This window comes from Pyrus communis, chromosome 15, assembly GCF_963583255.1.
Source record: "Pyrus communis chromosome 15, drPyrComm1.1, whole genome shotgun sequence".
NCBI lineage: Eukaryota > Viridiplantae > Streptophyta > Magnoliopsida > Rosales > Rosaceae > Pyrus > Pyrus communis.
This window is the reverse complement of record NC_084817.1, coordinates 19,465,757-19,477,945: the sequence shown is the minus strand read 5'-3', so window position 1 is coordinate 19,477,945 and position 12,189 is coordinate 19,465,757. Positions and strand designations below refer to the sequence as shown.

The following is a 12,189-nucleotide window of genomic DNA, read 5'->3' as shown; positions in this document are numbered from 1 at the left end:
ATCTGAAATGAAAAATGCTAACTGAATAGTAGATAAACAACCACAAATTTGAATATAACCAAGTTTTATAATGGTTCTCATAAGATAACTCAGGGTAAAAAATATAATGAGTTCACAAAAGAAACTTTGAGCTTCTTACATAAAGATATGTTCAGGCCATTTGGAGAATAATGCTTAGTAGGGTTTTTCAGTAAGTTTGTAGTCATTTAAATTCTTAGTGCATGCCAAAAAACAACAAGAGTAATTCAGAATCATTCAAATCCACTACTATGTAATCCAACAACGGAATATGCTATAAAAATGCTTTGAAATAAACACACTACAAGAAAACCAAACTCTAATTCAAGGGTTACACCAAATAACAAACAGACTTCAAATTGAAAAAATGGATATCTCTAGTGGAGACAAAGGAAAGAATTTGACCCGTCCTGATCGTCACAAGTAAAGCAACCGGAAACTGAACTCTTCTTCCTTTAAAAAATTGGCAACAAAAGAACTAGAAAGGAGAAATTCACCCTCCCCTTGATTTTTAATGTAAACTCTTAATAAGTTTTTTTTTTTTTTTCTTTCTTACCAAGGACTGGTCCCAATAGTAAAGGATTTTTTAATGGGCTAAAAACCAACTGTTCTAAACATTAAAGATTTTTATCACAAATGATCCCTGAAATTGAAAATTAATCAATGTAGTCCTTAAAAACAAGAATAAGTGTCACAAATCAATGTGGTTTTTCTGTCATAACTTTGTTAAATATTATATTATGTGATGATGTTGCACATAACTGGGTCTCACAAATATAATTAAATATTGTTATATGAATTAAAAAATATTAAAATAACAATTTTTATTTTTTATAATCTTTACTAATTAATAAAAACCTCTTTGTCAACCAAAAGAAAGTGAAAAGACAAATTAGTCTTCTATCACACAAAAAAATGATGGGCAATAATGTAATTTCACAAGTCCAAATTTTACTATTTTTTTATTGAAGCTTCATCTACATGTAATTTTAAAATACCTCCAATATTAAAAAAAAAAAAAAAAGGGAAAACAAAAACCTCCATCCCCCCCCCCCAATCCGTTCTCTCTCTCTCTCCCTTTTTCATTCTCATTTTCTAAAAAAATGTGTTTATACACACAAAGTGTGTATTAAGAATAAAAATAAAAAAAAATAAAAAAAGGAAAAGAATAAAAAAGATGATGGTCATCTTCTTCCCGTCTTCACACACCAAAAAATCCCAGTCGGCCGTGCAAGTGTGCAACTCCTGCGAAGCTCAGCAACGCCAAGCCAAATACCCAGATCGGAGCTCAGCGCCGCATTTGGAAAGATTAACCACTATTTTTTTTTTTTTTTTTGCAAATTCATTCAAATCTTTATGAAACTTGGGTCTCTCCCAGCCCATCCCTCAAAATGACGCAGAACCAACTTTCTTCTTCGAAGTAACCAAACCCATAGAACTCTCCAAAACCAAGCCATGCACCCAGCTCGTTCTCCAGTATGACTTTGGGTACTGTTGACCCTAAAAATTACAAAGCCTATGTGGCGCGCATGCCGAGTAACTAATGAGCTAACTACGTCATTCGGTTGATGCGGGGCGTGCCAACTCTTCGACCGAGCTCGGCCCGAGGAGTAAAATTTGTTGATGTTGCGTTGAGTGCATTGCTGACTTCTTGATCTTGCGATTGCAGCCGAGGAAAGAACACGTCTCGGCCTTCGGGTTTTAGAGCCTAAAGACAAGGCTGCTAGTTCTGCGAACTTCACGAATCATTGGCACTGGGTTCGATTACAATGATTATATTCGTAAGAGTATAAACACGTCGAACCGACTCCAAATTATACGGACACAAGTACTAAAAAAAGATGTATGTCTTGATGGTAAATGTGGTTCGGCCATCAGAATGCCGAACTCTGAAACTCACTTATGAGTATCCAATCATAAAACCGCTCGGCGTTCAATGCGCCGAATATAGTAACTTGTAACACCTTACTTCGCCGAAAAGGCTAATAAGATGACCTCCACTGATAAGAATTCGGAAACCCTTCTCGACCAAGACTTGGATAGGTAACCAGTCGACCTCGATGCAATGATGTTTATCCAAACTGAAGGTGCTTCTCGGTCGGCTGATTCTACGGCAACAGTGTTGTTTATCCAAACTGAAGATGTTCGTCAGTTGCCTTCACAGTGCTGTTTATCCAAACTGAAGATGTGTTGGCGGAGAAAGAAAATAAAAAATCTCAAGATGTTTTAGAGGTTTGCACAGGGCAATTTATGTGTTGAATTAAATGGGGCTTGAATGATGCACTCTGCTATCTATTTATAGCAACAAATCCTCCTTAAGATCGAGTTGAAACCATATTCTGACTAGGACTTCTTATTCTGATCCAACCTTATCTTGACCAATCATACTCCTATTAGGATTTTAAACTCACCCCTTTTTCAGGTCGTAGTCATTTCCGGCCAATAATCCTCCTTACATTAGGACCCTTTATCGTACTAGGACTTCGACCCATTCGCTTTTATCCAAATCACTCCTTCTTGTCATAGGACTTGACCGCCCTACCTAAGTGGCTTAGGACCACCAGACAGCCTATGGTACATTTGAAAAAGCTTTGGGCCAAACATAAATGTGGCGCTCGGCCCAATAATATTATTTTGGGCCCAAACAGGTACACATACGGCAAAACTCTAGTCTTTGCTACTATACCCCTCCCTCACACTACCCATCTAAAACTTTTTCCAAAATTTTCCTAGAGTGCAAAGCCACCTGCAAAGGGTGGCAATTGATCGAATTTTCAAGGTTTGGCTCGGCGGTGTTAAGCTCCTCAGGAGTTGCATGGCCGACTGGATTGTTTGGAGTGTCAAGATGGGAAGATGATGATTTTCTTTTCTTTAAAAAAAAATTTAATTATACAAAATAAAATTTGTTATTTCATTATTTAAATATTTTTAATTTATGTGATAATATTTAATTATATATGTGGGACCCAACTATGTGACACATCATCACATAACATAATATTTAACGGAGTCGTGACGGAAGGATCACATTGAATTATGACACCTATTTTCAGGGACCACACTGTCGATTTTCAATTTTAAAGACCATCTTGATTGAGTGGTTCAATTTTAGGGAGCATTTGTGATAAAAATCTAACATTATAATAAGACAAATTAGTTTTACGAACAATGGCCACATGCCCACAAGTAATCCACTCTTAATCCACTACTTCAAATTTTCGGAATATTACATGATTGACCCAATTTCATCATGTAATTTTGTTTCTTGCCATCTCTCAATATAAAATTGACGTATGATTTGATATATACATACACAATTATGAAGATAAAATTGACTTATAGTTGGATATAAATATGCAGTTATGAAGGCTCTTGTAGGAGGATACATAAATTGGAGGTAATAAAAACTGAAAAGGAAAGGCATAAGTGGTGGAACCACCCTTAAGATAGTTTTGAACAAACAAAAAATTTGGTGTTAATTTCTGCCTAAACATAACAGACGAGAATAAAGTGAGTCGTAAAAATTCTTAAATTTATTTGAACTACGAGGAGGAAAAAGTTTGAACTCAAACAAGTGAAATTTTTAATTTCCCTTCTCTCCAACATCAGTTATATTAAAAACCAAAGAAAAGAAGAAAAGGAAAAAGGAACAAGTCATTAACACATAAAATGAATGAGAAAAACTGATGAAGCAAGAACATAGAGGATATTCACAACAGGTCAATAAAGATGGATGTGAAGACCGTCCAGTATCGACAAGATCGACGCCGGTAGCCACTGTTTGAGCTACAATTGGCCCGTGAAGTCATAGACCCACGTGAAAGAATGTGGGCCCAAGAATGAGGCATTATAGTTACAAATATAATTGAGTTAATCTCAGTTTACTACCCTTAAATTTCGTGGTTTTCAACATTTAGTACATGAAATTTTTCTCGTTATAGTGTCATACCTAAAGTGTTAATTTTGGGACAGTTTTATATATCCGTTAGTCTAACTGTTAAGTCTTTCCGTTAACTAATGATGTAGCGTCCAATCATTGTCCACGTGTGACCTTTATTGACACGTGGCGCCCAGTCATTGTTCACATGGGGGCCACATCATCAATTAACGAGAGACTTAACAGCCAGACTAATGGATGTATGAAACTGTCCCAAAATTAACATTTTAGGTATGATTCTGGGATGAAAAAAATTTCATGTACTAAATGTTGAAAAACCACGAAACTTGAGAGTAATAAACCTAGGTTAACCCAATATAATTTACTAAACTTTCAAGAGTGCACTTCTTTTACTTTTTTATGAATTTATTTCTCTCTGGACACCTGCTTTTTATTTTCTTTGCACACTCTTTTCTTTTTATAAATCATAAAGGCTTTCTCGTCAATTAAGGAATTTTCGCTGATGGCATAATTATCTGTTTTATATGTGACTGCATGGTTCTTTTATTTCATGAAGCAAAATTTGCACTATAATCAGACAAAATATGAGGAACAAAGAACGTTTTCGAAGTGACTCAACAACCGCGAAATTAATTAGTCACTTGGTTACCATGTTGTTTGTTTCAAAACTCCACAGATTTCCAAAGAAAATAATAATAATTATTTTTGAGTAATCACTAATGACACACTCCGACCGAAATCAAGGCGTGCTGGCCGTCATGTGGGGGTGACATAGCCATGTGCACAATGCGGAAGCAAAAGATAATAATAAAAGTACGAATAAATAAAAACCAAACTACAAAACAGAGTAGTTAACATACAAGTGCAAGTGTAAGGGTGATAAACAATATTCAGAGCACAAAAAGCCTAGTGTAGTCCAGAGGAACAAACACTAACTAAACATACCCAGATGTGGTCCTACACTGGTGATAATCTGTCAGATACGCTATGGATTCCTCGTAAGCCACCAAAAGAGCAAACCAAACTAGAACCTATAGGGGCGCAAAACAGAAAGTGTGAGTGGGCAAAAACAAAGCTTTTCAAAATCATTTCATTAACAAAAGTTCTAATCCCTCGCCGTAAAACCTGTATAGTTTCCCAGAAAATAGAATATACACATATATCGGAAACATGTTCAAAAATATGCCATGTCGAATGGCTCCACATAAAATGTAAGTAACCTAGGTAATGTCAATCAATGCAAGTAACATGTTGGCCAGAGTCACCTAACGTAACCTGTACGGCTAAATCTAGAGCTCAAATCCCAACTCACTAACTATAGGTGGTTCCGACAGGACTGGGTGTAAATAAATACGCTTAAGTGCTACGATCACGTGAAGACTGGGCGAATAATCGCAAGTCACCTACGAGTCAGAACCACCTAAAGTGGTTTGTACGACAGGACTGTGCACTTAACTTGGATCCAAGATGAGCGTGTGGTGCGGGAGGTGAACATCACGTGAAGGACTATGCCCTACTCTGGGCGGGAGCACTAACACCGGGGGTGCAGGTTATGAGCTCTCTATGCATCTCACATAACCACTAATTCACAATCATAAACCATAAACTTACCTGGCACTTACCTGTGCGTCTGCAACACTAAACATACATATATGCAACAATTAATGCATAATTAAATAGGCAAACGCTATGCATGGCATTTAAAACATATAAACATTCCATTTCATTTTCTGGGAAAAACCACAAGTATATAGGTATATACGGAAAACCAAAAGCCCACTCACTGATATATGGAAGGGTCGTAACCCCCTTGTCTCGAGCGACTGCGCTCGTCCTCAGGATAGGTCTCACCTATATGCGAAACAACTATAAAAATGTCAATTTAAAGCACATAACCAAAACTAGGTAATAACTTCTCATACAATGCTTAATTGGGGTGTTTGGATACACCAACGTGATCTACTCAACCTCACGAACATCCCCATATTTTTAAAATAATTTTCTAAGGTTTCATGCGCCCCACGCGCCGACCACGCGCAGGCACGTGCCTGGCACACGAACGGAATCCCTAACAGCGTTAGGGAATATTCTGTCCAAAAGCAAGCATATTCCATTAAAACTAACATGACTGCCGTTAGGAATATTTCGTCAGAGTTGACGGAATATTCGCTGTCTTCTCCGGTGAGCCTCGCTGTCCGCCGCCGTTTGCAACTTGAATTCTTGCCGGAAACTAGAAAATTTTCAAAACTTCATATCTTTTTCATTTCTCAACCAAATTTCATGAAATTGGTACCAAATTGAAGCTTACAACGAGTAGAACAAAACCTTACCACTTTGAAGCCCTAAAACCAACGGAATCTTGCCGGAAAAACCCACGATATTCTAGCCAAACCTGCAACTCACTGAAACTGGGCTTCCCGACGTCCAAAACACTTCAACTTTCTTCTCCGAGCTTCATGAGGACCTCCAAAAGCTCCTTGTGACCTTAAAAACTCCTAAGAACTTCACAATCACATGTGCATGAACAGTGCATGAAAACTAGGTTTAGGGTTCTCGAGGTTTTCGAAGGTTTCAAGTCTCACAAATGGTATGGATGAACTCAGGAGCTTGCAAGGAGTTCGAATCTTACCTTCTAGACGTCGATCCGTGCATGAGAGGTTGGTTTTGAAGTTCGTCCGTACACTTGCAAAGGAAATGGAATAAAATCCAAGAGAAAGAAGAGAGAGAAAGGTCCACGGGTGTGTGTGTGTGGGTGTGTGGTCCTAGATGAGTCAACAACCAAAAGAAACAACTAAACAACACCCCACAACACCAATTAACGTCCAAGGGCATTTTAGTATTTTCACACCTACGGTACAAATAATTCGGGATGGGCTGTCACAACTAAGCCCTTTGTAGTAATTATATATATATATATATATATATATATATATATATATATATGGGATAGCATCCTTTACGTTTAGATAAAATTAATAAATGTACAAAGATGAAATTTGGGTATACAAAAAACCACTCAATGCCAAAACTGGAGGGTAGAGCTAGCCCAAGAAATTGAGAATGGGGCCGTAGCCGAGAGGTTTAATCCTGGGTTTTGGTTTTGTCAAGCACATTCACATATGAATAAGGCAGCAGCAACATCACATCTTAGGTTTTATCCTATATTAATCAGTCCATTGCATTTTTCCGTACTTGTTTTGTTTCACACATTTATCCGTTTAATGAGTTGCATAATTTTCTTTCAACATTTACAAGGAAAAGAGAGACCAGGGAGCTATGAAAATACAATTTTAACTTCTGATAATTTGATCTTTGAATGCTGCGGTTCGACTTAGTATTGTAAACAGGATCATATTCGTCAACAATTTAAACTTCTTTTATATCCGTCAAGAACATAGCGTCTCTTCAATTAATTTGATCATAATTTGAAAAGAAAAAAAATATTGGACCATATAGAGGAAAAACTTGCCGACGAATCTGAATGTCCTCAATCTTTTCCATTGAATTCTGAAGGCGATGTTTATAATTTAATTGTTTATATTTCCTATTTAGAACTAATGTGTGTATTCTGAAATCTTTTAATATGAATTATAAATAAGAAATAATATTTAAAAATTAGCACGTGTCAAATTTTTATGGGATTGTAGTTCTACTCAGTATAATTCAGGGACAAGTTAAGTCATGCACAAGTTTTTCTCTTGGATAAAAGATTCTCCCATGCAACCAAGTTTAACATTTGTCATATATAAAAAAAACGTACTATCTATCGAATAAACATTGCCATGCGATGAAATTGGTATGACAAAAATACATTTTTCCTCGCATTTTAGCTTATACAATAAACAGCAAACGACTAAATCATTTATTCATCTTGCATACGTCTGGAAACTAGAAAAACAGATGATTGCTGGAAGAAGGGTGCGTTGGCTGTCCGCAGACTTGGATTACATCGAAGTCTCCATTCTTTTATAATGTTGTTTTCTTCATTGGTTTGGAAACGTACTTGAAAACAAAATTTTATTTAAATAGTTGGTAAGCATTGACTTTCAACACATGAATACAAACTTGATATGGTTTGATTCTCTGCATATAAAACGTGAGCCCAGCAATCAAAGAAGACCAAAACTCACAGCACTGCCAAACTCTTACATTTGCAACTTTTTTTCTTTCCAAAATATATATTTTTAATTACATTTGCTTATTTAAATTACATTAATTTGTATTAATTTGCAGCACAAAAAATGCTTTGACCATCCCAATATATTTAGGATAACGGCCCACAGACATTTAAATTGTTTAGTGTCCAACGGTAAACTTTCATGTTTATGTTACTTTATGAAGGATTGAGATATTTCTGTCAATATTCCAATGAATGTTCTATTTCCAATTGCTCACATCGGTTTGCATTCATCACAGTTGTTCACCTCTTGCAACTAACGTCTTTTCAACATACAATTTTCACAATCAAAATCGTTTAAAGATTATCTTTAAAAAAATTAATCAACTCGAAGATCATTTAGACATTTATATGTCTAAAGTGAAATTGACAGTTCATCATATGGATGTTACTTGATACAGAATTATTGATTTGTTCTATACATTTGGATAACCAATTGATCACCGATTGGATTAATTTTTTTATAGAGATGATATTTAAATGATAACTAAAAAAATGGAATATTCAAAAAAAAAAAAAGTTGTACGGTAAAAGTATGCTAATCGCAAGCGAAAAACGTTTCGGATTTTATAATGGGATATTTTGTATGGAAACCCTATGCCCATCAAGTTATCAACTTACAAACAAACATCAACTCACCCATCAGAAAAAGAAAGAATCCATGGAATCCTCTATATCTAGTAGTAACATAAACTTCTTTTTACACCAAAATTAGGACGAGTCTCCTGAAAAGAACAGTAATTTTCCAACATTATTACTTAGCAAGGCATCCGTATTCAATTTCTTTGTCACAACAAATCAAAATTTCATATTCAAAATTTTGAAACTAGTAGGTACCACATCATTTTCTTACACGTATTCCCTCTCACAATTTAATTTGAAATGAATAAAAACAAAGAAAATGAACTATATTTAAAAAAAAAATATGTACAAAATTTCAATTTACTCAAACTACCTTAACGTATTCCTTGTTTAAACACGATCCTTCGCCCGCAAGGCATCAGTTGATCGTTGATCGCCACTATTATTGTCCAACGGTGCTCTATTCAATTCCGATGGCCCGGCTGCCGACACAGTTGCTTATTGTCCAACGGTGCTCTATTCAATTCCGATGGCCCGGCTGCCGACACAGTTGCAACGTCGTTATCACCAACTTGGTTCCTAACGGACCCGTTCCGAGACACAAAAGGCGGCAGCAATGAGAAAGCCCAGCGGCTCGATCGCCCCGACCGGTTCGAACGCGAACTTGGGTCAGACCGTTCATACAAACCGGGGATTTTTCCACGCCCACTCTCACTTCTTAAACCTTTTCTCACACTGCCGGCCCTTGGGAATGCCACGTTGGTACTCCTGCTACGAATCAAGGCTGAATTCACAAGTTGAGCCCGTACCTCGTCCGGTAATCTTAGTGTAAACTTTTCGACGTTCTCACCCGGTTGAACCAGCGAGTGTCCGGTCGAATGTGATCGTGGAAATAATATTTCGGTGAACCGCATCCCCGTTGATCTCGACCGAGGCGGTCCAAAACCCGTTGACCTAGACCGAGGTGGACCTCTTTGATTGGTTGCCTCACTTCCATTCACCAAATTGATAAACACTGGAGGTGCTGGAGATGGAGATTCCTCCTCTTTGATTTGATCTTCTACCATCCGAACTGACACTTGGCGGGGTGGCATATGCGACGGCAGTGGAGGTGAGGGTGCTTCTGCTGTACACGGCCCAGTCTCAGGTTGACCCGACTCGATATCCTCTTCAGTCGGATCAACCCAAGTGTATGGCTCTTCTCCGGGTTTAGGAACCAGGTAAGTCCGGCACACCGGGCAAGTCGAATGAGAGAGCAGCCACGTGTCAATACAATCGGGGTGGAATACGTGATCGCACTTGGGGATCAAACGCAGCGTTTCATGGTCTTGAAACTCCTGTAAACATACGGCACATTCAAGAGCGTCCTGCCCGAGCTTGAGCGCCTTGACATCGGAGTATATGAAGGCGGGGAAGGTTTCGATGACGGCGGGGTCAAGGCCACGCGCCATGCGGGAACCGTTTCGAACCATGCGCCCGTGGAGGCGGGTCTGGGCGCACTGACGGGTGTAGACGGAGAGGAAGCCCAAGATGAAGAATACAAGTACGAGAACCACCATCACCACCGCCAACTTGATGTCGAATTTCGACGAGCTTGAGCCGTTGGCTTGCGGCAGAGAAGGCGCTGTCGTTTGGGCTGTGATCAGCTGCGACAACAGGAGGAAGCTGAGCATCCATAGCAAGACGGCATGAATGTTGTATTTCATGACTAGCAAGTTATTAAGGTTTGTTGCTCGAAAGAGAAGAAAAAAATAGGAAGGTGAGAAAAATAAAAAAAGGGTTGGCGCTACTCCATGAGGTTTGTGCAGAGGTATAAAGCAAAGAAGGAATGAAACGAAGGATTGACTGAGTCGTGTGGGCTTATAGGCAAGGAGTTTTGAAGGTTGACTAATGACGAGGGTGGAACCCCACTAGGAAAATAATTTTTTTTTTTTTTACGGAGGATTAGAAGGATTTATTTAGGCGGATTTGGGTTTAATGAAATTAGTTAAGAGTAGTGTTGTTCTCTCTCAGCATCCTCGTTCGAATCTTTCCCGCTGTTAATTTAGATAAATTTTAGTATAATAATCTTATCGTTCATCAAAAAATAATTATTTAGGATTTTTTTTTTTTAATAAAAAGGATAATTTGTCGTTTATTTGGTGTTGAATGTGATGATTAATGGTGATGTAGGGTTTGGGTGTGGCAATGGTGCCCATGTGTTTACGGGAGTTTGATTCTTTTTGTTGGTTGTAAATGTTTGGTGTGGATTTTTGAAAGCGAAAATCCATTAGTTAAGGCGGCTTGTGTAGCTGGAGCTGGACATACATGAGTAATTTTATCCTACAATATAATATTATGATCTTCTAGAACATTTGACATGTTGTGAAAAACTATTAGGTTTGTTTTCTCATTCCGGCAAAATTCTATCTTTAGGACAGCAATAATGCCTACATATATAACTGTTGTTGTCTTCAAAATGCATCAAAGTGGCTGAGTATTATAGGAACAGTTATTTGAAGTGAAAAGTAGCAACCATGTCCAAGCTAATTTTTCTTTTGTGTTTGTTTATTTCTAGAATATTGATTGTTCTGTTAGGTAATGTCATTTCATGGCAAGACTTTAAAATTAGCTTCTACAAGAATTAATAGGTTTGTTGTTACGTTCAAAATGGGACTGGACTAGGGTTATGAATTCATAATCCATAATATGATGATCAAGTCAGTTTCATGATTATACGTTCATTCTATACCGAACTAGACCAGAATAGGGTTATATACATATTTCAATTATGAGAAGTGGTCATTTGAGTATATCTAAATAGGTACTATGTTAACATATGGATTCCTACATCGTTACATTCCATCTAGGATTAGGCAACCGAAAAAAAAGGAAGAAGCGTTGGAAGGCAAACAGATGCGGTCATATTCTTTTATGTATGTGCCTGCTCATGCTTGTAATAGATTGGATCGTATTTTTTTTTAATTTGTTGGAAGGGAACACAATTGATAAAAAAAAAAAAAAAATTGAAAACGAGATGCATGTTATCAAACGGCCTTTAAGAGGTGTTGCCCCTTTTGTTGCTCTTCATGCCTAAAAGTGTGATGCAAATTGTGTGTGGGATATAATCGTGTCTCATTGGTTCTTCTACTTTTTTTTTAACTAGATGCATGCATGTAAAGTTGTAAACATTTGCTCTTGATTGCTTAGTTGTAATTAGAAAAGGACTTATTTTCAAGGGGCATGTGGTGATCAGCATTGTAGGCAAAAAAAAAAAGAAGATTAAAATAGGAAATGCATTTTTGGATTCTATAGGAATTGCAAAGGTGAGTGGCAATGGAGATAGCCACGACTGCAAAAAAGTTGTAGCTAAAACTATTCCTGGGAGATCATCTGATTAGTCTACTTGATCACTTTTTTTCTTTCAATAAACGATATTATCTATACTAAGAAGGAGGTGAGTTTAGCCTCATAATGAACTAGCAATAAAGTGGTTTAAATTTATCTTTGGTAAAATTGAACTTAAGGCATCTTA

General features: G+C 37.3%; 1 protein-coding gene across 1 annotated transcript; it reads right to left on the bottom strand.

The window, feature by feature from the left end:
* Positions 1 to 8,891: 8,891 nt before the first annotated feature.
* Positions 8,892 to 10,490, bottom strand: LOC137718549 (RING-H2 finger protein ATL38-like). The gene is made up of 2 exons (XM_068458101.1): positions 9,186 to 10,490; positions 8,892 to 9,135 (listed from the first exon to the last, which is right to left on the bottom strand). The coding sequence occupies exons 1-2, from the start codon at positions 10,379 to 10,381 to the stop codon at positions 9,066 to 9,068; spliced, it is 1,266 nt and encodes a 421-aa protein (XP_068314202.1). The 5' UTR covers positions 10,382 to 10,490; the 3' UTR covers positions 8,892 to 9,065.
* Positions 10,491 to 12,189: the final 1,699 nt, after the last annotated feature.